At 39.7% G+C, this 26,788-nt stretch overlaps 1 protein-coding gene across 2 annotated transcripts in view; it reads right to left on the minus strand.

Annotated features, from left to right (window-relative positions):
* Cdh8 (cadherin 8) overlaps window positions 1–11,183 on the minus strand; it is a 340,478-nt gene extending 329,295 nt beyond the window's left edge. For both annotated transcript variants that reach the window (XM_026392635.2, XM_077793074.1), the window contains exon 1: window positions 10,932–11,183. In XM_026392635.2, coding sequence (XP_026248420.1) covers window positions 10,932–11,183 — 252 coding nt within the window. The remainder of the gene's footprint in view (window positions 1–10,931) is intronic.
* Between the last annotated feature and the right edge of the window lie 15,605 nt (window positions 11,184–26,788).

The following is a 26,788-nucleotide window of genomic DNA, read 5'->3' on the forward strand; positions in this document are numbered from 1 at the left end:
ATTCAGCATTAGCACAATTACTTCAAGCAACTGGAGGGTACAAGCATTTTGTCTTCTTTTAGTTCCTGTCGATGTGTATGGGATTTTATTTTTCATTCCATTCAACCATCCCACTTCTCTTTCTGCCGTTCTGGTGACTCACGACAAGAGAAATCCAGAAAATTGCCCCATTCTGCTCAAAGATTTCAATGAGCTAACTTAACATTACAGCTCCAGAGGAGCTAGGAATTCCACCAGACTCCAGCAAATCATTTCACTCTCATCTAATCAGTGAAAAGTGGAGTCAGGTCAAAAGCTTTAATTTTCTTATCTGTAAACTGGGGAATAAGAGCATAGCTAAATATATTTAAAGTAACTGGCAAGATGCCTGATGTGTTCAATAAAAATATTCTCCTCCTGCTAATCTGTCTTCTTTATCATTTCCTTTTGCTTCAGGATCATTTTTAATGCATATGATAAAATAAAAGAGCAAAAAGACAGATATTGTGTCAGCCCCCTTAATTGGAGAACAGCTCACAAGTCACTATACACATGAAAATAGTCCTTCCCAGACCCAGAGTATTGCAGTATCATCTCCCCATAAGGAAAATAAAACAGCCACTCCATGCATGAGGTCCAAAGACATACTTTCTTTCTTAAGGGATATATATATATACACCTCTGTCTCTTACTAGCAAAGCATATAGTGGTACGTGCAAAGAAATATGCATAAAGAATTTGCTATGGGGTAAGCATCTGTAATTACTCATTTACTAAACTTCTCATGTATAACTCAATAAATTATCCTTTGGTTTCTCTCAGTGGTCTCATTTTTCTCATCTACAAATGGAGGACGCATCATAGCCTATGAAGCACCTCTCACTTAGGACTCAAATGAGATACTGTTGCCATGGTTGAAAGAATGAGCTCTGCTATCACCTTACCCAGATTTGACTCCCAATTTACCACTATTTGTCTAACTAGCACCTCCTAATGAAAATAACTCTTCCCTTCATTGAGTCTCAATCTGGTAATGGAGTTAACAGTATCTTGTCCAGGGGTATGCAATAAGGATTCAACAGACAAACTTTATAAAATGCCATATAGTAAACAGTCAATAGATACCACCAGTTTATTTTGGTTACTCAAACCTGATTTTCTTCCTTACTTTAATGTCCCTGGACAATATCATTAATTTCATCATCTCTACTATAATATTCACAGCAAAAAAAAAAAAAAAATCTGTGTAACACAGCTGGGCAGTTTTCAGGATTAGGGAGAAATAGAAATATGCATCCAGTGTTTTATTCCCTGCTGTTCCCCAATATTCCCAGCCCTTCTGATCAGGCTCATTTAGATTCTGCTATTGTCTCCCACTGAAGCCCAGTGACATTTGATACTCTGCAGACTTCAGAGCACATCTGCAGCATTGTGGTAAATACATACAGACTAAAGAAAGAAGTCTGTTGAACTGAGCAGGGAACAGTTAGCACTAACTAATGGGGCTGGGGGGGGGGTGGAGAGCACATGCTTGTCCCTTGGTTAGACCTGCAGGGCCTCTGCAGAAGGAAGGAATCATCTGCAAACTGATAGCCCAGCCCACCATGTCTGCCACTTAGCATATGGAGTGCAAGTGAGATAAGCAAATGCTTGCTCCCCAAACTTTTCCTGGGGCTCTTTCAAACACCAGCTCCATGACCCTTTTTTTTAAAAATTGAGTTTATTCAGGCCGGATATAAACCAGGGATGGGGCAGGGGTGGGGGTGGGGGCATATTCAATCCATTCTGGGGTTGATTCATTCTCAATTAATTTCCTAAAAACTATACTGGTGTGTGTCATATATATTAACATATTTAAATACGTAATTTTAATATTTTTAGGTGTACAAAAATTACCTGGGGCTATTGTTAAAGGCAGCTCCTAAGTAAGTCAGGATATACCGGTGTTGAATGAGATTCTCCATTTCTAACTAGCTCCCATTATTGCCACTGCTGTTGGCCTACAGACATTTTTTTGAGTAGTAAGAATGTCATGTATCATATTTCTGTTCCAGGTTATAAGATCTAAAAGGATTCTTAAATCTGAGGAGAGAGAGAGAGCCAGTGCTTATCAGCGAACATGCCCACATCCTAAATGAATATTCAGATCTTTGAGTGTTGATAAGGCTGGCATTTATATTGCAAAATATTTAAATATTTATGCACAGAAACATGCATGAACAAATTATGCCAATCTGTATGTTGGGGGGTGAATATATGTTAAATATAATAGAAATACGTGCAGATATACTTTACCGAAATACATAAACAGGGGTAGCCATGCAAAGTGAAACACTGTAAATGTGATCACCTTTTACCTTTTTAAAACTGCCTAATTCCCTAAATAACTTTTCTAGGTTATGCTTTTGTTTTGAAAGATTACAAACAGCATGAAAACTGACTATATTATCTGAAGACTTATAGAGTAGTTTCCCACTTCAAGACCACATTATAAAATGTTCCTGTCTGGCTAATAGTTTGTCTGTTCCATGTAATGGGAGTTATTTAGCATGCATTTAGCAGTGCAGCCAAGACTGACTGTTCTGTTTTCGAAGTTGCATAAAAATGAATAAATATGCTTAACACTTTAATCCATTAATTGATGAGATTGGCCCACCAATGGTTTCACACAGGTATAGCTTTACTTAAAATGAGATTCTATTTACCAAATGAGCTTCACAGGATATAATGGTTTCCAAGAAGCTCCTATGAATGGATGGCATTGATTTTTAAGAAAATTGAGCAATATAACATTATCATTTATTTCCCCTCATTTTATTATGTTCTATAATAAAAGCATATCACAGAAAACAAAATGCAGAAAATTATTTTGCAAAAAATTGAAAATTTCACCACATATATATTTCATTGCAAGTGCCCCTTTATTGTTTTGTAGTAGTCATTAATCCAAACAAATGTAAGAAATTAATTCTTCATTTTGTTTTCAAAACAGGGTACTAGGATGTCATTTATGCATTAGATATTCTTACATATTTGGGTTTTTATGATCTTATATACTCAACAGGGGAAATATTTATATCAAATATGATGGATAGAGTTATAGATGTAAATACCTTTGTTTTTACATTTATTTTGATACCAGGGATTGAAACCAGGCATGCCTAACCACCAAGCCACATTCCCAGACCTTTTTATGCTTTTTTTTTTTTTTTTTGAGACAGGGTCTTGCTAAGTTGCTCAGGATCTCATTAAGTTGCTGAGGCTTTGAACTTGAGATCTTCCTGCCTCAGCTTCCCAATCTACTGGGACACTGGGATTATAAGCACATAACACCACTCACAGAATTTCTAACATTATTTTTTTTTAACTTAAGAGCATTAGCAACATATGTGTGTTTTGGGTATGTATGTATGTTTTGGGGGTGGAAGGAAGCAATTGAAAAAGTAACAGGAGAATGGTGAAAACCATTGAATATCAGTGAGCCAGGTGATGAGTTTTATGGTTTTTATAAATGTTTGAGTACATAATAATCAGCATTTGAACATGTATATTTTTCATGTGCACACATGTATCATAATAGATATGTGCCAGTATATACATTATTATAATTATATTCTAAGTGCATTTATGTCTTGTCTGGTATTTTTTATTTTGCACCATGTTATAATTCTCATTTTTTGATGAAAATTTCTTTTAATGAGAATTCAATTTATTACTTCATGGGAACATGCCACGGATCACTTTTAGGTGCTTCGTATTTGTTTACCCAAACTTTCCTTATGAATTTTAGCTTTATACTTGTGATGAGAATCAATTTTCTGCTATTTTTTCCTCCTACTGACTACCTTGTTACTCTATACTCATAAAATTGTATTACTTAATCTGTCTCTTTTCACCATAAGCATATGATTGCTATCATTTTGCTACAAGTGCAAAAAGTACCTGGCTCAATGAGATGACCCTCAAAGGACTAATAGAACATGCTAGACACTTTCTTCAACATGTCTGATTGAATCTGCTTTTCATGATATCTACAGTGATGAACATGAATTATGTACTCTTTCACCTGTTCCCTTACAGGGAATGAAGTGCACAGGGTGAGAGAAAGGGGTTGAATAAGGACCAGAAGATGAGTTGTTTACTCTTGTACAAACTCAGCTAATGGGTCTGCATGCACATGTTTGCAGGTAGACAGGCATGTCCATGTCTTGGGGGAGGGGGTATTGTTGCTGCTGATTTCAATGTCTATTATTCTCCTTAATATTAGCATAAAACAATTTTTCAACTATTGTTTTTTTCCAAGTCAGGACATTGAACAAAAGGCAGACAACATTTGTTTGGCCAGATTGAAACACGCAATGCTGACTTGCATTTTGGCCAAATTATTGGTACACCAGGCTCTGTCTGAGTAGGCAGAAGCTTGATGGAACTGACAGTGAATTGTTCTCGCAAGCCTGAAGATCCAATTTGGCTGTGGCTGTGTTAGGCTAGTGCTCTTAACATGCAAACGGCCAGCAAAAATAATGGCATGTCAAGTACAATTTTCTCACTGGTCGCTGACACCGTAAACTATAATACGGTGTAATTATTTGGCATCCTGTGTCCTTCATACTAAGCACCACCCAAACAATTTCCAAGTTACACAGAAGAGGGAAGGTTAGAAGGTCAAATTTAAAGAGAGAAAATGAGTCAGTGCCTTGGAGGAAGAGGATTATAAATAGATGTGGCATCACCAGCAAAAGAGTTATATCCAAATAAGGAACAGCTCCGAAGCCCAGGTAGGAGGGAAATAGGGAGGAAAGAGAGCAGAGGAGTTTATGTAAGAGAGAGGATTTAGGAGAGAATAACTCTGACCACCTGGAGAGCAAACCACTTTTTTCCCAAAATAAAGCAATATGAGGAAGAGAGGATCACAGGGATCACAGAATGAGAGCTAACGCAATGCAACTAAAAAATTGATAGATGTTGCAAATATTTATATCCCGGTTCCATAGATATTTGAATCTAAAATATATAACACCCTGATCTACCATGCAATTACAAGAAAGGAAAGTGCACGCTGGAGACGATAAATGATGGCCTTTCCCAGCTACTTTGAAGCACAGTTGAGTTAGAAAGGAGCCACATCTCTCAGAGATCCATGCCTATATTTTCCACCTTGTCTCAAAGACTCCAATCCCAGTTCTCTGTATTTTAGTGTAATGGACTGAAAGTTTATGCTCATCCCTCCTCTCCCAAACATTCATACGTTGAAATAGTTACCTCCAATGTGATGGCATGACTACTTGGAGCCTTTTAGAAATGATTGGGTCATGAAGGTAAAGCCCTTATGAATGGAATCAATGCATTTATACAAAAGGTGCCAGAGAACCTCTTTGTCCTCTTTCTGCCATGGCAATATGCACCATGAAGATGGCAATCTGCAACCCAGAAGAAGGCCCACAGCAGAACCTGTCCTTGCATCTCTGCGATCAAAATATCCAACAAGAACAACTTAGAGGAGGGAAAGTTTGTTTTAGTTCATGATTTCAGAGTCTATGATTGGACAACTTCATTCCTCTGGGCCCAAGATGATGCACCACATTATGGAGAAAGGGCCTGGAGAAGAGGTATTGCTTACTTCTTGGCAGCCCGGAAGCTGAGAGAGGAAGGGGAAGTGGGCACAGGAAAGAGGAACTCTTCCAGAGCACACCCCCAATGATCCACCTCCTCCAGCCACATCCCACCTGTCTATAGTTACCACCTAGTTGACCAAACTAGGATGGGCTGATTAGATTACAGCTCTCATAATCTAATATATTGCACCTCTGAAAATTCTTGCAGGAACACAGAATTTTTGGGGGGGATACTCAATTTCCAAACCACACTACTCCCTGAGCTCAGATTTCTAGTCTCCAACACTGTGAGAAAAATGAATGTCTGTCGCTTATAAGCTATGCGGTCTGTGTTAACTTGTTATAGCAGCTTGAACTAAGACATCCAGTCACCCTGACCTTCTCCCAGATCTATAAATAGCCTTGTGCATGCTATGTCAGGAATGCTATCTCTTTTCATCCCTGCATCATGGTTTACCTGGTTAATATCTCTCAACTCGCAGGTCATTTCCTTAGGGAAGATTCTATCTCCCCACAGAATCGGTCAACTTACTCTGTATTAGCTTCAAAAGAACCCTATTCCTTCACTTCAGAGAACTTACATGAGTTTTAATGTGACGTTTGTTCATGTGATTATGTCTCCTGCAAGCAGCCCATTTTTCATGACAAAGGACATAGATCTGTGTTTGCTTAGTGCTCAGACTCCACTGTCAGTGAAATATTCACTGGGCTTAGCAGATAGCAGATGCTCAATAAATAGTTATGTAATGTCCCTATTAATTACCCTCCTTACCCACAGTGGAGGGCTCATGATGACATCCAGTTGTCTACCAGAAAAAGTAAATGCACATTTTATTATAAGGATGATATACTTTTTATTTTTCTTTCTTTTTTTTTTGTCTTGGCTGCAAGATTTATCAAAAACCACAGTGGGTATTCTCCTTCTCTTTTCTAAGACCAGAACAAATAAGCCTATTTAAGTTAAGTGTCCCTTGAGCCACTTCTTTCTCCACCAGAATTTCCTGAGAAAGTTAATGGCAGAGTGTGTGGCAACCTGGAACACTCAGTATTTATGTGTTTGTGAACAGGCTGTGCACCACCTTGTTTCACAGATAACTGGAGGCAGAAGCGGAATCTGCTTGGCTGGTATTTATCTTTCAGAAGGATTTCTGATCCAGGTTGTGCCATAAGTGTAAGCAGAAGTTTAAAGATGAGCTGGAAGCAAACGTGCTACTGCTTGCCACTGGTAAGGGATAGGGTCTCCACAGAGTTGCTCCTGCAGCCTCTTGGAGAGAGGGCTACTTTAGCAAGTGAACGCTGCTACCTTCACTATCTCTAAGATGTTAAAAGTCAATATATGGAAACGGTTGTTTAAACTACCCAGCTGCTCTAGCAACAAAATAGGCAATATGAAAGCCAAGTATTAACCTCTTTATTGAAAAATGTTATTCATATCAAATTTGATTGGGTTTATATAACTTTCCCAATTTCCTCCAATATTGAGTTGGATAACTCTTCATGACTTTGTGCAAACTATTTACTGAGCAACTTCTGATATGCAACTAGCATGCTAGGATTCTGGGAATTTTTAGTGTAGAACAACAGATGTAAATATATAATTTCTTTGTGGAATTTGCAATTCTAACAGGAGACCAATCATAAACATAGAGTAAGTTAGATAATGATCACTAGAAAGTGGAAAAAAATACAACATAGAAAAAAAAGCTGTGAAATATGGCAAGAAGGACAATTGTATTTTATGCAGAATGGACAGGAAAAGACTAAAAAGATGACTTTCAAATTAATTCTGATTAAACAGGAAATATGGAAGCTTATGTTGTTCTGACCAAGGGAATGTTCAGTCACCTTACTATACCTGTGATCTGCGTAAACCTTCCCTCTAACTGGGACACCTCAGTTTCAGCTCTACCACACCCCACTAGGCTGAATGCCAGGCATTTTTCAAGATCTACTGAAACATTGCTTCCTCCCAGACTAATGAAAGGGCCCATTTTTAGGCTCCCAGAGGCTTGTGCTGACAGGAGGCAATAAGGAAATAGTCGGTGTGTTTGTCCACCATTCCTACTGCAACCACACACACACACACACACACACACACACACACACACACAAACATTTTTACACAAAGAATAATATTATGACTACAATTTCTGTGTGCCAGTCACCATGTATTTTATTGACTCCGAAATATTCGTATTTATCTTACTTGCATAAGCCTTGAACTACTTCAGTAACTTTCCCAGGGTTAGCACCCATAAAGCAATAAAATTAATATGCAAACCTCTGGAGACTCGTCTCTCTCTAATGCTGAGAGTCTTTCCCAGCATCCAGCATCTACGGGTATGTAAAAAGGAAGATGGTTGCTGTAAGGGTGTACGTGTAGCTCAGAAGAGCCAATTACTCAAAAGCTGGTTTTGCCCTTGAGCTTGAACTCAGCCTGCCAGGTGTGAGGCTCCCACTATGGTGACATGCAGGAGGGCCTTTTAAAGAGCAGGTATGCTCATAAGCAACTAATGCTTCTCAGCCCCTTCCTGGGGAGCTCTGCGGTGAAGTGGTTTAAACAGTCAGATGTGGAAGAGTGTGCACAGAGATAAAACACTGAAAAGCACCAGTGGGCACCCCGATACGGATCATCCCTGCATTCAGCCTGACATAATCTGAAGCAGTCACCTGAAATGTATTTTTGGCTTTGTTACAACCCAAGATCCTCAAAGGCAAAGTTGTCCTAATTCAGGAGAAATTTTCTTTTTTGGGCAAATATGTTTGCTGAAAAGCTTTTCAGAAAATAGTTTAATTCTACTTAAACAACGGTTTGGGAATAGGCCATGGTAGGGTGCAGGCAGAAGGGCCAATTTATAAAAATGTCTGGAATTAGGACTCAGAAATTTTTTGACTATTTTGAAACCCTAGGGTTCACTAAAAACATTTCTGTCATTCAGAGAAGCATGAACAGCTCAAGAATTACTAAGTCACACAGAAATGCTAAAATCCTGGCCGTTTGCTCTGTCTCTATGACTTAATTTAAGGAACAGAGGTGAAATAAGCCATCAGATTCTGAGCCCAAAACAAACCTTGCTTTAATTACTTTTTCTATTCAGATAAAAAATGGAATGTTCTCTTGAGCACTGTATGTTCAGTTATGTACATTATGCAATACAGGACCAGAGTGATACACCTGCATAATGAGATAATTAAGAGAAGAAATGCACAGAAGAAGTATTGATCTATTATATTTATATGCACATATTTCTAAAATTCCATAAGATATGGAAATGACTTGAATTAAAACTGTTTAAAGAAATGTGCACATCCAGAAATAAGAATTTCAGGACTTTGCAATCTGTATTCAGTAACTATTGAGTAGAAATTATAGGTTAGACTCCAGGTACCTGATTATGAATATGTAATAGGATATGGTGGGTGAAATTATGGCCTTTAGAGTCTCCAACTGGATTTAAACCCAGGTAGATCATTTGCTAACTCTGTGATTATGATTTGATTTATTAATTCAGCTAAGGCTCAGCTTTTGCATCTACAAAAAAAGATAACACTGGTCAAGAAGCCCATATCTAAAATCCATGAGGCTATATGTGTTTTGGAATTCAGAACTTTTCACACTTTAGAAACATATCAAGGTATATAAACTATATAGTAAGTAACAGTCTCAGCAGGTCTGGGGCAGCACCCTGTAATCAACTACATTAATATTTCTGCAGTGAAATGTATGAACAGTCACAGTACCGGGATACATTATGACTATAAATAGCTTCACGTCAGTTCAGCTACCTGAGTTTGTATCAAGAATACAAAAAAAAAAAATCCTTCACAGAATTTTATATTTTGGATTTATGTGAATGGGAGTACAAAACCGTTTTATATGCATATTTTCATATGTTCGTAGGTGCGTGTATATACACACGTGCACACTGATAAACCTATACATGCATATACATATCTGGGGAACTCTTGTTAGGATCCAATAGATTTATGCCAAAAAAGTAGTTTTATAGTACTATTTGACATGCAAAAACCACTCAATGATGGCCAGAATATAAGTTCCTTGAAGACAAAGATCATTGCTTTATGGATATGCCCCATGCACCTAATGGGGTGACTGGCACACAGGAAGAGCTTAATAAAGATCAGTGGAGTGATTTATGCTATCTCCTCTTCCAAGCTTTCTTCTTCTAACTAGAACCACATGAAATGAAAAAACACAATGCTCAAAGAGGCCCAACTGCCTTTTCAAGACAACAGGTAGAAGCAGTAATACAATCAGAAGCTCCTAGTGAAACACAAAGAATTAAGTCTTGAAGATCAATATTTAATACCTCTCCTATTTTTCTTTTAGATCATTGCATTTGAGAAATGAATAATACTGGCATGATTCACTTCTGAATCTAACTTATTAAGTAATCTGCCAGCAGCAGGCTCATAATTGGAATTCTACCTAAGGTGATAATGTTGCATCAAAATTAATGGAAGCTTAGGGATGGTTCTGAGGCTAAACCTGTAGTGTCCTCAATAACCCACCATGATTTTGGAAAACTGTGACTATACAAAGAATTTGCCAAAAATAACAAAACATATGTAAACTAACAAAATTCTCTCTCTCTCTCTCTCTCTCTCTCTCTCTCTCTCTCTCTCTCTCTTTCTCTCTCTCTCTCTTATACACATACACTCACATGCACACTTTTAAACTAAAATTTTGATTATACACTTTTTATCCCACTTTACAATGAATGAGCTATTTTCCTATTACAAATTTCATCAATTACAGAACAAGGTACTGTTAACCATTTAGATTAAAATCTTTCACCATTCTAAAGATTGAAAAAAAATACAATGAAACAAAAGGAGAAACATATAACTGCAATTGGAGATACATGGTCTAAAAATAAAATGACATAATATCTTAACCACTGAGGTGGTAGAATTTCAAACTGAGCAAAAGATGTATACCTTTTCCAAGCACAGAGCCAAGTACCACAAACTAAAGACAAGGTTTGGCATGGGCAACTCTCACATACATGAGGAAGAATGCATATTTGTTTATGCATTACATAAGTGTTGGTTTTTCTTCTCTCTGAGGGTGGGGAAGAAGTGTGTGTGTGCAGGGATGGGGAGTCCCTAGAAGACCATTTTTATATGGTTACTGTGGGATTATTCATATTCCTAAGGAAACCAACAGGTTAACTAACCAACCATCTGGCTTAAAGGATTTAAGAGCTAAGTGTGGCAGCAACTGTGGGGAGTCTGATGTTAAACATCTAAAGACCACAAACAGACCCTGAAATCGGGATCTTAAAAAAAAAAAAAACAAAAACCGAAGCTTACCCGGCCAACAAGAATCGGTTCAGGTCCAGAAAACTCTTCCAGGACAAACATTTGATTCCAAACCCAGCCTCTTTTGGAGCGGTTCAAAATCCGCTGTTCTTCACTCAGCCTGTTTAGTTCCAAAGGGGATCCACTCATTAAAACGTGAGACTGATTCATCGGAGCCATGTAAATGCAAGGGGGGAGAGCAATCCATAATATTATTAATGGAGTCCAGAGATCCAAGAGCATTTCCGCTAGCCGTTCTGGCATGGTCCCACCAGTTAAGCAAATCACCACGAAAATGAGACAATTATTTTGTTTGCCTCCGGTCTGCAGCCATCCAATTCATCATGCAGTGCGGAGCGCTTACTTACAGCTCTGCCACGTGCTGAAAGCTCTGGAAACAGACATCATCTAAGCAGCTTTTCTAAGACCACAATCCATTGGCTTTCCTTTCCGTTGAAATTTCCTGCAAAAACAAGGAGGAAGACAGATAAGGGTCCCCTGTAACAGGTTTTAAAACCAAATCACTGCTTTTCAGAAGCACCTAAGTGAGTGATAATAGGCACTTCCCAAACTCTTGAAGTGAAGGAAGAGGATCTGAAGAATTAGAATGAGTAGACTAATAAGGGCTTTGATTTTTTAAGCTTCATTTAGATTTTAGTATTCATTCCATAGGTGTGTCACTTATCAAAAACTGCTTCAAGCCCTAATTCTCTTTTCCCTCCTTCCTTTCCTATTGCACTCCTTCCCTCCCACCCTTTCTTCTTAAATTTTGTCCTTCCTTCTCTCTGTCTGGTCCCCCTTCTCTCTTCTTAGGTTCTTCTTTGTAATGAAGTTAGAGGTGTTCGCAGAATAGATCACCTCTGACCGTTTTCTTTTAAAAAAAAAAAAAAAAAACATGAAAAACCTTGTTCAAAGACAGGGTATGCTGAATTCTGTGAAGAAACTCGAAATCTAATGAGTAAATTTAAATAATAATAATAATATTAATAATAATAATAATAGGAATAGGAGTGGGAAGAGGAATTTATCTAATTTTTATGGTCTCCCCTACCAATTCTCATCAGACAGGCCTATCCATTTCAGGGTACAGAATACAATTCTCTAACAGGATGCTAATAATGAAGGAATAAAATTAGAATGTTCCCAGAGAGGGATTCTGTAATGTCCAGCCTGTATGCCATACCAGGACAGTGTCAGGGCTCCTGTTGTAAATGTACAGTTGAACAGGAGATTTGAATTATGAAAAAAACTCCTTTGGGAATGAAATACAGTAAAAATAAAATTTTCAGTTGAAGAAATTCAGAAGGGGATGAGCAAAATAAATAAAGAAATCCCCATCACCTGAGGTGTCAAATACATTTTTTTGCTTCCCTTTGGTGTAGCAAAATTTGTTTCTTCCTTCTCACAAAGATTATTTTTAAAGAAAAAATAAATGCTCACTACAGATTCCAGAGAGAAGCCTCACGGAATTAGATTGAATGGGAAAATAATTCCTCAGGACACCTGTGGAAATGGTTTGGCTCAGGGAATTCATAATAGGGTAGGGAACCTTTCACCGCTGGTCCCTGGTTCTATTCTGGCTCCAAATGAGAAAGCAAAAAACTCTTTAACACTGGGTAGGCCAGTGAGTGGCTTAGTGGAGCCAGATGAAAGGAGCAGACACTGATGCTGCTGTAAATACAGGCAGTGTCCCCTCTAACAAGATGGCCAGATGGGTCCCCCTTGCTTGTCATTCTACCTGGCCTCGGTTTTATTTCTAGGACTCAAAAGGGCCCCACCCTGATGAATGTGCAGGGCGCCCCATGCAAGCAACAGTTGTTTGGGAAGTGGAAGAGAGCGGCTTTCCCTTGGGCACCAACTCAGAGAACACTCCAGAACAATGTCTTCTTCTTTCCCTAATACTGCAGCACACCCAGGGAAATCAAGTCTTCCCTTAAGACCCACTTTGATCCCAGGGTAAAAACACAGATCCGCAGGCTTCAGAACTGGTCCCAGTGAAGTAGTCCCAAAATATCTGTCCCTTTCTGAATTGCCAAACCATTCATTTACTGAAGAGGCATCTGCAGGATATCCTTGGGGTGCCAAGCTCTCTCCCAGCAAGACGGTAGGGAGCCGTGCTGAGGGAGTATTGGGGTATGGCAGAGAGTGTCTGTTCTGGAAGCAGAGAGCGAGCCCCATAATTGAATCCCTGCTCACCCCAACTTGCTACCTCTGCGGTAACGGACAAGATGCTTAAGTTGCCTGAGCTTCAGTTTTCTCAAATGCAGAATGGCCATAAAAATAATCCCGATCGTACAGGGCAGCAGTGTGTATGGTTCAGAACTAAGACACACAAAAACAACAAAAAGGTGGGAAGCTAAATGGTACCAAACTGTAATTCATGTGATTATCCTCAGTCAAAATATGAGAGTCATGGGGACAGGGTCCCTGACCTGCAGAGGCTTTGGTTAAAAAAAAAAAAAAAAGAGAGAAGCAAAGAATAGAGCTACATGACTTATACAATAAAAGTAAGCAAGGCTCAGGAGTAGCAAAAAGTTACACAAAAATCTTCCCCAAAGTGCCAGGAGGAGGTAGGAATGGGAAGTGCTTGACCGTTTTATGCAGATGGTTAGATGTATTCTGGTCCATGTTTCTGCCTCCCTGGTTCCCAGGGAAGAGACTTATTCTCTTTTCAAATATACCCTTTCTGTGGCAGACCTACTTCAGGGCTCAAAAGCCACCTGTGTTGTTCTCCAGTGACCCAAGTTATATACATGCAGCAGAGGGTCCTACAAGTGACCTCTAGTACAGGCCTGTTTGGGGTTTATATTCTAGTCTTTACACTTACCTGGGTACAACCAGGGCTTAATTAATGACAACTGCCTGAATGACAACATTGTTGATGATATGGACCTAACAGTTTATTTTGAGAACCAAAGGAGGTAATCATGATAAAACAGTTAGGATAGATTGACAGGAATATACCCTTTGAATTGTGCCAAATACCTTTGGGAACCTTGTTGTTAATGATTCTGCTATGATAAAGCTTAATTCTAACATCAAATCATAAATAGATACTTCCATTATGGAATCCACCAAGTGAGATTCAGGTAGAAGGTGACATACATGATAGAGGGCCTATCTAAACTCGCCAGAATCAGGCAAAAGTCATTGGAAACCTGGGAACAATTTTATATAATGACAGAGATGCACGAGCTAGAATGAATATATGACTAATGGGATATGTGTGTAGCTACAGAAAGTATCCATTGCCAACATATCTTACAGTTAAATAAAACTTTCAATGCCTTGAGTTGTTGTGTTCAAAACCAAGGCAGAGAATTTATTAAATGACTTCCCTAAGGAACATCTCCATAAGGACAGAACCATTATTTGAACCCAGATAAAGTCACTTCAAAATTCTCTCTTAACACAACCCATTCTTTTATTATTTTAATTAATGATGCATATTTTATTATGTGTCAGTCACTGGGGATAGAAAAGCAAACAGGTCAGAGCTCCTATACTCAAGGAGCAAACAATGTAATTGGGAAAGATAAAAAAAAATATAATTGCCATATTAATAAAAAAGTGGTCTTGGGAGGAATAGAGGAATACAGAGTGCTGTATGCCACTCATCTTGGCAGTAGAACAGAAGGCTTCTAGGAGGAGGTGTCTCCTCAATGTTGAGAAGGAATTAGCCAACTGAGGGGCGGGCTCAATGTGAAAGAACATTTCAGTCAACCCACGGACAGGAACAGGTCCATCAAAACCAATCCAGGATCTCTGAATGGCTAAGTATCTGAGGCAGTTTTTAAATCATTACTTGCAAGTTCACCCAGAGATTACACACTTCTATTTTTCCCCTAACCCACCAAGAGTCCATGCCAAAAAAAGGCACACTCTTCTTTGACAATTCTTTGTGAAAAGGACATGTCTGACTTCTCCAAGTGTTTGGAGAATAAAAGTATATGTCAACCCACAGAGAGGGTGTGCAACTTTCCATTTTTTTCAGAGGAATGGTGGGTGTCACTTTGCCAATGCCCTGCAGTCAACTGACAGAAATCTGGAGAAAAATTTTCTCCGTTCAGTGGAAGTTCTTTTTCATCCACATCAGTCATTTTTTTTAAAAAAACTCATCCCTATGTATAGCTTCTAAGCCCTGAAACACTCATATGCTGCCTCATTAAATGTTGCCAAATTCTTAAATTACCTACCTGTATTTTTATATTACCCTTTATTGAAACAGGCTTAGTTTTTGAAATATTCATTTAAAACTGGAAAGTCAATGTAACTTGTCATAATAGAATGTAACTGTAAAATTATAAGATTAATAATGAACATTTAGAAAGAGCCTTGATAATATTAAATCACGAAGAAGGAACACATACACACAAGCATCTAATCTTCAAAATAATCCTGATATATGTATTATTATTAGTCATTTTCATTGTGAAGATAAGCAAGCAGAAGAAAAGAGGGATCACATTTTATATAAGGTTTTACTTTGACTAATGTGGGAACCATCAAAGCCTGAGGTCATCTCTCTATTTGTTAAAAAGAAAGATCAGCAATAGTTAGAGGCAAACTAGTAAACATTTAACAAGGGACTCTGTAAAAGAAAAAACAAATCACTGATCTGGAGTGTTATCTGATTTCCACTCAGGCCGATTTCAAAATTCCAATGTGACCACTAACCTGTTTTGGCTGTTAATGAAAATTTGACCTTCAACTCTGAGAAATCCAGTAAAGAAGTAATTCTAGCACACCCCTAGAAAGGCCATCTCAAATATTACTATGCACACAAATCACATGGATTTCTTGGTAAAAAACAGATTCTGATCCAGTCTATCTCAGGCCACATATGAATTGTATTTCTAATAATCCCTCCTGCAGTACTGATTTGAGGACCACCCTTTGAGAAGCAAAGAATTTGAAAGAAGACCATCTTCCAGCTCACACTTCCTTGATATTATATGAAATATTCAATGGAGTAAAAAGATAACCACTTCCTCTTCAGTGTCATTTGATGCCACTTGGGCACTACTTAACCATCCTTGTGCATGCAGGACTAAACACACACCCCTGACCTTCCCAGTCTGGAGTAGGCTGAATAGAATTTTGTATGGTGGTATGATGCTTTATCCATTCCCTCTCCTTTTATTTTATGTGTGACACTGGGAAAATGGCCCAGCTAACTGGTGTGTCCACTTGCACATGCATGCAATCATGAAGCGGTGAGATTCAGCCTTCAAAGGATCTTCCGCTTGGAGAGAAGCAGGATTCTGTCACAACGAGAGCCATACTATTTATATGCTTGAACTTCTGTCACCAGCAGAATTAATATTGTCCTTTTAGAAGATCAGAGAATAGCTCTATAGGAATTCTGGAGATGCAACCAAACATTATGTCACTGTTATCAGAATTAATAACCGCTGCGAATAGTAGCTGCATATACCAAATGCTTAACTCTCTGCAAGGAAGAAGAAATTAAGCAAGGTTGTAAAGCCTGAGTTTAAAAAAAGTCAATTTATTTTTACATTTTCCAACCACAATATCTATGTCTGGCCAAGCAACCCACTTTATTATAATGCTGAAACATTGATTTACACCCACATAGTGATGCGAGGAGATTTTTATACCCTCTGGAATTCTTACACGTAAAAGAGTTTTTAGAATTCCTCCAAAAAAAGATCGAATCCCTTGGATAAAATACTTGTAACCTGATTTTTCATTCATATTCATGTGTTAGATATAGTTCTAATTACAGCCTGGTTGTCACTCTATTAACCCCAACCCTTTTTTAAGGTGAACTTAGTCAATTCTCAGATATGTTAAATAATTATGTAAAGGCATATTACACCATGAATTCTGTAAACAACATGGATTGAAGTTCCAAATGATAAGTTACACACTGACGAGTGAACTTTAAAATAAAAAGAGGCTCTTAAAGGTACTTTGGGATTCAATCCAGAAGATTATTGTGGTTGACAGGAAATTATGCTTTCATTATCACTGGATTTAGTGGCCACAATATTTCATAGAAGCACAAATGACACACAAGACCAGAGAATTTCTATTAAAAAATGTTTCTGACCTTGAATTTAGAGCCATTAGCAGGCTGCTTCAAACAGGTAAATGCACATTGAATTTGAAGTGGTGTTATTTCAGGAACACAGGGGAAGGGATTCAATGTGTGGCCCAGTGCTATTCACGTCAAGCCCTGGGTGACTGAAGCTGAACAGGTAAGGAGGCTTTGGATATCAGAGAGAAATGACATTTGCATGTGTCCAAATATAAATAACATAAAGGATCATTTTTCCCAGAGTCTTCAGAAATCCCTAGCCAGGGGGCTAGGGATGCAACTCAACCAAAGACACTTGTCAAATGTGCACTGGTCCCTGGTACAATCCCCAGGGCTGGGGGGGGGGGGGAATTCCTAACAAGGTACTCTTGGTAGATAGAGGAGAAAATTCTTAAGTATTTTATGTATACAAACAAATATTTTTTTGCTTTTTTTCCCCCCTACCCTCAGCTACAAGCTCCCTGGTCATCTTTCTTTGGCATCAGACCATGTGTGTGTGTGTGTGTGTGTGTGTGTGTGTGTGTGCATCCAGATGTCCAAAAGCATATCATTTCCTTATCTTACCATCCAGAATAATACTTGTTAAGTAGACTTTTTCCTGTTATTGACACGCTACGCTATTCTTTTTTACTTGAAAATTTGTCTTTCTTAAGTTTTATAATTGCTGGTTACCTTAGAAGAAAGAAAGAAAGAAAGAAAGAAAGAAAGAAAGAAAGAGAGAGAGAGAGAGAGAGAGAGAGAGAGAGAGAGAGAGAGAAAGAGAAAGAGAGAGAGGGAGGGAGGGAGGGAGGGAAATGTTTTCTCCTCCTCTTCCTTCCTCAAGATGGAGTCAGAACTTGATTCTTCAGATAGGAACTTTTGTATCTGTTACAGATATACCAGAATGGGGGAACTAAACTTGAAACAAAAACAAGAAAGTGAAAACAAGAGTCATTCTCTACTGTTACTGGACCAGAACTTTACTTCTAAAACTTTGTTAGATTCATAAGTTTAGTTATGATATTGAAGAATTGATCTATTCTTCTGAACTCTCTTAAGACATAACTTTATTGAGATTGTCCTGAAAAAGCCAAGTGTATGTCTTAACTTCTGTTGCTAATTACACAGTGGTACCAGAAATTCGTTTATGTCTAAGTTGAATCTTTCTTCCTTGGTTAAATCATATGTTCACCATTTAATATCCAAAGACTTAATGTGCGAAAGCATTTTGTGCTGGCCTTTTAAATCACAGTAACCCATCAGAACTGATCTTACTTTTCAGCATCATAATACTGTAGGAAGTTCCATGAGACACTTGTTCAGGGCACTGATTTTAAAATCAAATAGAAGTAATTTGAATCACAGCACCATCGTGCATCAAATAAATGGCCTGGGTGAATTCATCAAACAATGATACTAGATAAGGAAACTGATGCTCTGTATTTCATACTACATACCTTGAAATTTGAGGAAGAAATTAAATCAGGTATGCAAAACTGTCATCAATATTGCAATCATGGGTATTTTACTGAGTATTGCAAGTACTTAGAAAAAAATAGTGGCTAATTTTTAAAAAATGCTTTATTTCAATCTCTTGCTGTGTACATCAAGGTGAAAATTCCACTCTTCTATGTAATAAATAAAATAACATTTTCCAGCTTTTGATTTTTTTAAAAAAAAGGCATCAACAAAAATGGGTACAAATGAAATGGCATTTTATAAATAGCTATCCATATCCAAGGCTAACACACAATTAATGTAATGACTTTAAATAGTTTTATTACGCCCCTAAAGCCAGTCATTTTTCTTTTTCCTTAGAAGAAATGGTATTTTTCTTCTTTCCATCACTGTTTTCTGCTGAGAGAGCAAAGTGCAAGCACTGCCTGTACATGCCCAAGCTACTCACTTTCAATCAAATTTAATTGATTTGTCATTTAATTGAATGCCACGTGTCATTTAAAAACATGGCCTGCTACTTTTCTACAAGAAACATTTCATTGCATTTCACAATCATCTACCTTCTTGTGAGAATGGTTCAAATGGAGAGACCCAACTAAGGCCAGTATGAGACAAGTGATATCTATGTACTAGTAGAAGCAGACCTTTCTTATTGATGCTAACAGAGATTGGGTTCAGGTGGTGTCTTCTTCCAAAAACATCAGTACACTCTATTTGTTTTAAGAAACTTTAGCATCACAGATGATAGTTAAAAATAATTAGAGGCTTTCCTTTCTCACTTAGAATGTGTGGAAATGGTTAAAAGCAATCATATCACATAACCAGAGGTACAGAGCCAGTTGTACTGAAATTGAAATGCAGCCAAGTATCCCGGTATAAGAAGTCAAGATTCTGTCAATTAGATTATGCTAGATAGCAACCACACTTCCAAGTGCACCTTACTGTTGTTCTTTCATGTTTCAAAGTCTATATAGCTTAAAACCACCCACTGATACTGTTAACATGAGTTGTGGACTCAGATGGTGGATAGGTCAACAGACATGCATTTGGAAGCAATCATTTGACAAAAATAACATTGGGTTAATTTCCAGAATATACAGTGCACCAAAATTAAGCAACTTGGTTATACAGATTCTAATATAAATATACTACTATAAGCTACTACGGTTGAGTGAAACTGAAAGGCATAACAAAGGCAAGTAAGTTTTACTGCTTTAATCAAATAAGTATGATTTGTGTTTCATTTTTCTTAGCATTGCTATTCTGAAGATGGCAAGAGTTAGACATAATGTTAAATCCTATTTGTCAAACTCAAACAGCTTGAAAAATAGACAAATAAAGAGTGGAATGTGCCTTTGTAAATTTTATATCAAATTTTGGAAATAAGATTGTCCATATAAAAAAAGGGATATCATTCCCTTATGGTACTTATCTCATCTCTCCCGTCTACTTTACTCTGTGTCATTTGTGTCACATCAGGGATTGAATAATCATATTCTATGCATATTCTATCTAGACAGAAATGAGACACAAAAATATTGTCCTCGATGCTAACAGAACATAAATATACTACAACATTTTCACTTAATGATGTACGTAAAAAGATTAAGGAGGTTTGGAGATGTGGTGCCATCCTAGAGTGCCTGCCTAGCATGCATGAGGCCCTGGGTTTGATTCTCAGCACCACAAAAATTAAGTAAATAATTTTTAAAATAAAAAGATTAAGGATATTTTATTTAACATTCTTTTTAAACATATTCAACATGTTTAAATTTTTCAACATGCCTAAAATACCAATAAACACATCCACAGAAGCATCTTCTACTGACATATTTTTTTTTCCCTGTGGGTGAATGTAAGGGCCAGGTATCCTGCTGATTAAAATCAATACAGAGGAGTATGGAGTATGGAATCAATAAAGAGGAGTGTGCCTTCAAAGACACCCAGACTGTAATTCATATGAGTTTATCATGAACTGTTCTATTAAACACACAAAAATATGTTAAAGAGAGAAAGAGAAAGCAGGATGAAACCAAGGAAATACAGAGGAAGGAATTTCCTCATTGGTCAATTTTTCACACATGCTAACCAAGGAAAAAGTACAGACATTGAGTTGCCCATATACTGCTTCCACAATTAGACCATTTCACCCAATAAAATATAACTCTGCATCACATACAGTTTAATAGCATTCTGTGATGCCAATCTAGTCTTGGAGGCAATCTCATTTTTACAAAGCTGAATTATGTCATTTTTTTTTATATTCCCCAATCGTTTAAAAAAAATGATTGTGAAGGGAGAAAAAAATATATGCTTTGTGGAACATGGGTAAAATTGATTTTAAAATATGAGAAAAGCTCTGTCTAAAAATAAACTTAGGAGGATTTATGAAATTTCTGTAGAGAAAATTGTAGTACCTAATCCCAATATTGGACTTTGGATAAGACTGCATTCCCTCCCTCCCCTTTATGGAAAATAGCCTAGCAAAGGTAGGGGTAGCCTCATCTTTCCTAATTTCTTAGTTCATCAAATAAATATTTACCAGGCATTAACTCTGTACTTGGCCTTAGACCAAATCCTCCTGCAATTTGCAGTTGTCTTGCACAGTGGGGTGTGGGGGTGGGGTGGCAGGAAAGGAAAGGGCTTGAAGGTTATCAATACAGGTATTATTGTTTTGTGATACTTTCCAAAGAGATAGAAAATCATTTCCTATATATTTCTATTTACCAATAGAACTTTTTTTAAAAAAGAGATGTTTAAAGAAGGTGAGTGATGTTATGATAGGGAATAGCACATGACATTTAAAACTCAGGAAATAAAAGCTTGGGATGTGGCCTCACTGCTGCACCATGAAGTGGCAATGGAGATTTAGTTAGCAGCAACATATGGGAGAAGCAGCTAAATGGCAGCCCTTGAACTTATTTCTTTTCTGACCTTTTGAAGTTGCCAGGTTCAACTAATTTTCTTCTCATGGTTACATCTGAAGCAGGTTCCAGAGGCAGGAACCAACAATTCAGCAGAAATAGATTGAGCATCCCAACTTTCTGTGAGAATGAGAGGAGAACGACTAATAGCCCTTTGGTTAATTAAGCCTCAGAAAATCAGATGCTGGCCTTTTACCATCAAAAACTGTTCAGTTTCATAACAGTACACTTATGGGATTCTGGGGAGCAATTCCTAGCACCACAGATAACATATCTTTAAAGACTAATCAATACACAAATCTGAGTAGGCAGGAGGGCAAGTCAAGTTATCAAAGGCAGATGAAATGGCAAAGGAAATACCACAAAATTCTCATATTTGAACCAATAAAGAGTTAGTTACCTGGGCATATTTTCAAGGAGCTGGGTGTGTGTTTGTGTGTATGTGTGTGGTGTGTGTGTATGTGTGTGTGTGTATGTGTCACACATAACAGATATCAACAATAATATGTTTTGGTTAATGCCTACATCCTCTAAGAGATGTATAATATACTCAAGTTAGGAGTTTCTTCTGAATTAAAAAGCAAATTTAGCCCCATTATTGAATGCCGACAATACTGAATGCAAACTGCAAAAAGCAAACTGTATTTTTATTGTGATTCACTGAATGACTTTGAAACAAATAATAAAATCACTGAAACTAATATTAGCAGCAACGCTGAACACAATATCTTTATAAGAAAGTCCTGAGACCTTTAAATTGCTCCTATAATTGAAAGGGTACTCTGATTCTACTTGTTCATTGATTTGTCAAACACAAAACTTTTCTGATGGAAATATAAATTGAGTGTCAATTTATCCATTGAAAGCTTTTGGTTTTGCATGGAAAACTTGTTCAAATTAGAATGTTGATAAAGCTGTGATGTGCTGAAACTTGAGTAGAAAAAATGAAGATTGTTTTCCTTTAAAACATTAATTTATTTATATTGATAAGGTTTTCTGAACAGTTATTGAAGTGTGAACTCTAACCTTTTAGTGTGTGCATGCTCCTTTCCCCCACCAATAAACAAGGAAAAGAACCTGGAAAGCAAAGCCCAGAGGTACAATTTCTTGAGTACAATCATTATATTCTTAGTCTTTGAAGTTGCCTTGCTTTGCTCCAACAATCTGATCCTCCAGGCTAACAAGGAGTATCAGACCTTAAATCTCTGCATAGTTTTCAGGAAATGATGAGAATATTCACAGATCAGTCTTTACAAATGCCCTCAAGTGGTCTACTCCTAGTGAGCAGATTTTATGTGGTATTTGTTTGTCCTGTTTGTTTATTGACATGGGTCAGGCTACCAGTGACACCTTAAACTGTGCTCACTTTCGCTACTAAATTGAGAAGTTGTATTAGATGAATGCTGTCTTGAGCCTAGTTTTATAAAATACGCAAGAGTAATTTTCCAAGTGAAAGACTTCCTTGCCTTCATAGTTTATATGTGTATAGTTACTAAGTAAGTGGAGCTGTTCCTAGTGAGGGCTTCTGCAAAACGATCTGTTTGTTCTTCAATCACATTCACACAGCTACAAGAACTCAAGATATGCATCCGGACACCAGAAATGCAACCAAGAAATGTTACAGTGTCCTGGATGCAGAGATTTACCCATCTGGAGTCTTGAAGGCTGGGGGAGACTACAAATTACAAAGCAGAAGCATTGATTTTAATTGTAATAATAATTAGAAACCTAAGATCCAATTTGCAGGGAGGAAAGATTAAAAAGTTTGAATGACAGCATTATAGCACAAATTTCAGAGATCATTAACCATTTGTCTCTAAAATATCTGTCCTATTTATGACAGTCAGCAGATACCCTGACACTCATTTGGGTGGCATTCTGAACAGAGTGAGGAGGACAAACTGCCATTGAACAGTCCAGGGTTACTGGAAAGGCTACACTGTTTTCAGGAGGAATTATCCTCAACTCCTCACCCTCTTCATAGTGGGGGGGGGGAATATAATATATATATATTACACACATATATTATATATATATATATATATATATATATATATATATATATATATATATATATCAAATATGATTTAAAATCCTGCAACTGCTCAGCATGAAATGACTCTATGACAAGGGGATTCAAATCTGCTAAAGCAGAATTACAGAATATTATTATCGGTATTATTATTTAATAAGGGGGAGAGCCCTAGAATTTCTTTCAGAGCTCAGAGAAGTAGAAAATATGTCTGGACATGATGATTACGGAGAGCTCTTTTTAAGGAAAAAAAAATGTAACATTCACAAAACATCCTTCAGAGGTTTCAGTACTTTCACTAGAAGAATATCTCTCTGTCTCTGTCTCTCTTGCACACACACACACACACACACACACACAATCCAGAAGAAATCTCTGTAAAACTGGACACAACTGATGAAAGGCGCTAGCCAGGAAGAGATTTCAGTGGTGTTTAGCATGAACGACAGGGCTCATTTTGCATGCAGTGAAGTACAGCAGCGAGGCTGAATGGATGGAAAATCCCACTCTCAAATCTTACATAAATATCTCTTTCCCACATATAGTTTTCCAGTTCAAAAGCTCCTATAATGAAATCGGAGGTGACAACCCAAGGCGAATTTTTAACCATTGAGATGGCTGTCAGCTCTGTTATAAGGAGGACAGGCGCTTCCATATGGCCCCAACCAACCCCAGTTCCCTTTCTATCTGCTTGGCGACGGTGCCCGATGCGAGAGGGCACAGCTCTCACATACCTTCTCCGGAGTCCCCTCCTTCCCATTGCCAGCCCACAAATACCATGAAGCCCAGTGACAGAAAACAGCCGGCGGATCTGATTAGCAGCTCTGGCGCGCTAAGGGATGGTTGGATCTCGCCCCCTGAAGAGGAAACTCTTGTGGAATCTTCAGGAAACGGTGGTAAAGTTGAAAGGGCCTTTTCTCTCTCCTGCTCCTCTCCTTAGAAGCTCTATCCTTTAATTGGAGCTGAAGTGAGCAGCTGCCAGCCTGATTTTCCATTACGGACAAATGTTGTGCGTTTGCAACAATAAACAATTAATGTTGTTTGATTTCTTACATTTAGCAACCCAAGCAAACAGCTGCCATCTCGCCTCGCGGAGGCCAACGACTGGTCCTTGACGTGCCGCGGCTCGGTGCCTGCGGGGAGGGTCAATGACCAGGAAACTTTGAGGCTTCTGCCAATTTGAATTGGGGAAGGCTTTGGTCTTGGGGAGGGAAGATGCGGAGGAAATTGTGGATACCTGTTGGCATCCGCGTTGGCGGCGGCACGTTTTCACTGTTTCCCAGCCTTGGCTGGAGCACGCAGAACGGGAGTAGATCCCTTATGAACCTGTTACGCGCTGGCAGAACCAGGAAAAAACCCTCTCTTTCTCCAGTCCTGCGAGGGGCGCGGCCCGCCCCCCAAGGGTTCTCGGAGGAAGAGCCGCTAGATGACAGAAAACGCAGCTCCTGGCTCTGCGAGACATAGGAGAGGAGCTATGGAGGAGTCCCCGGCTCAGGGGCCTCTGTGAGCGCAAGATCGCCGGCTGGGAGGCGAGTGGGGGATTCCTGGGGTCCTGCCTGGTTGCGGGGCAGCGTCTTGTCTAGGACACAACTACAAAACGGCTTCGGAGCCCGGGAGCCGGGTAAGTTTGCAGCCGGCACCGCGCCCCCCAGGCTAGAGCAGCCACTTGTGGGAAAGCCTCTCGCGCTGGGGCTTTCACAGCTGAGCCATGCCCCTCAGCCCCATTGCGGGGGTTCGCCCTCCCTCGCCTTGGAGAGGAGGAACTGCAGGAAACCAGAGAGAGGGCCCCTGGAGCCCCTCAGCCTCCTTTCCCTCGGGTTCGCACCTCTCAACGCCAGGCGGCGGGTGCTTCCCATTCACCGCACGGACCCCGCAGTGAAGGCGCGCGGCTGCAGCAGCGCCTGCCTGTGTCAGGAGGCGGCGAAGTCGCCAGGAGACCGCAAGGAGGGAGACCGCCTGGAAAACTGGAGGGGCACAGCCTGTAGCTTGATATTCAGGATCTGCTGTCAGAGCAGTTTGCAAAAACCATCAGGCAAAACCCTTAGGCGTCCCTGTCAGCCACGGGTAAGGCGAAAGGAGACGCAGCTCTGTAGGTGTTGGGAGCTAGCAACCCGCATCCACCATCTGGGGGAAAGGAGGTGCGCAAGGTGTCCGAAGGGACACGGGAATTCCTAAAAGAAGCAATCCCTTCTGGTTCTTCGGGTATGAAAGAATACGTAGTGGGGGGAGTACTTACTCTTATGGGGCTCTGAGCTGGTGAATTTCAAGCCTCCTGATTCACAAATGGCTGGAGGGGATCGGGGTCCGCTCTCCAGGGCGGCCAGTGCTGACCGGTCCCGGTGCACTGGGCAGGCGCCTCCAGATTCCGTTCATGCCTCTCGGAGCTGCGGAGCTTGGTGCGGAGACGCGGGGCAGGCGCGCTGGGCTCCGGGTGTCCGCAGCCCAAAGTGCAGCTGGCGGATGGACGCTACCGTCTATGCACAAACCGGTGGTGGCGGAGGAGCTTCGAGGAGGCAGGGAGATTCCAAATAAAATCCACTAATTCTGGGCTGAGCGCTTCGGCGTGCGAGCCCGCCTGCCTGCCAAATGTAACTGTGAAGTGATGTGGAAAAGTGAGCCGGGTGCCTCCCCTGACGGATCTCATTGGGCAGAGCGCAGAGGCAGGTCTACCACTTGGAAATTCGTGTAAGCGGCCCCCCACCCCGCCCCCTCCCTGCTTTCCCCAGCGCTGTCGCGCGTTAGCTCTCCGCTCTTTTTCTCCCTACCAAGTGGACGCACAACTTTTCGCTCCTGGATGGCGAGCACGCCCAGCGCGTCTCCGCCGCCCGAACCACGAGGTGAAGGTGCGCCCTTCCATGCTGTGCGCACAGCCTGCCGAGGGCCAAGCTGTTGGATGAGAGGGCTGGCAGATAAGAAAAGAAAGCGGAGGAGGTACCCCGAGCTTTGCTCTCTCTAGGTCTCACCTGAGCTCTGAAGCTAGTGTTATCTTGAGAAGAATCTCAGGGACCCACAGCAGTGTTCCCAGGGAGGAAGAGGATGCATCAAGGAAAAAGGATGCCTGTGGGCAGTTTACCTTCTCTTTATTCTAAGGGTCTCTTGCTTACAGAATAGCGTATTTCTAAGAACACTGCCTACCATTCAGACGCTACTGGTTTAATGGTTATGTATCATGGTCCTGGGGTGGGGCGCATTTCTGATGTCTTGGCGCTTGTACTCCTTTGGGAAGATGGGATAAGGGACAGCAGAGGGGCAGCCAGGAGGGGTGCGCAGTGAATGCTAAGACCAGGACTTGCTCAGGAAATAAGGGAGGGATTGCCAAGTCTCCTCAGTGCACACTAACCTGATCTCCTCTGAGGTACCATTCTTGCAACTCCACTGCCCCCACCAAGAGATGCACTGTTGGTGGCCCTTT

Source organism: Urocitellus parryii, chromosome 15 (assembly GCF_045843805.1).
Source record: "Urocitellus parryii isolate mUroPar1 chromosome 15, mUroPar1.hap1, whole genome shotgun sequence".
Lineage (NCBI taxonomy): Eukaryota > Metazoa > Chordata > Mammalia > Rodentia > Sciuridae > Urocitellus > Urocitellus parryii.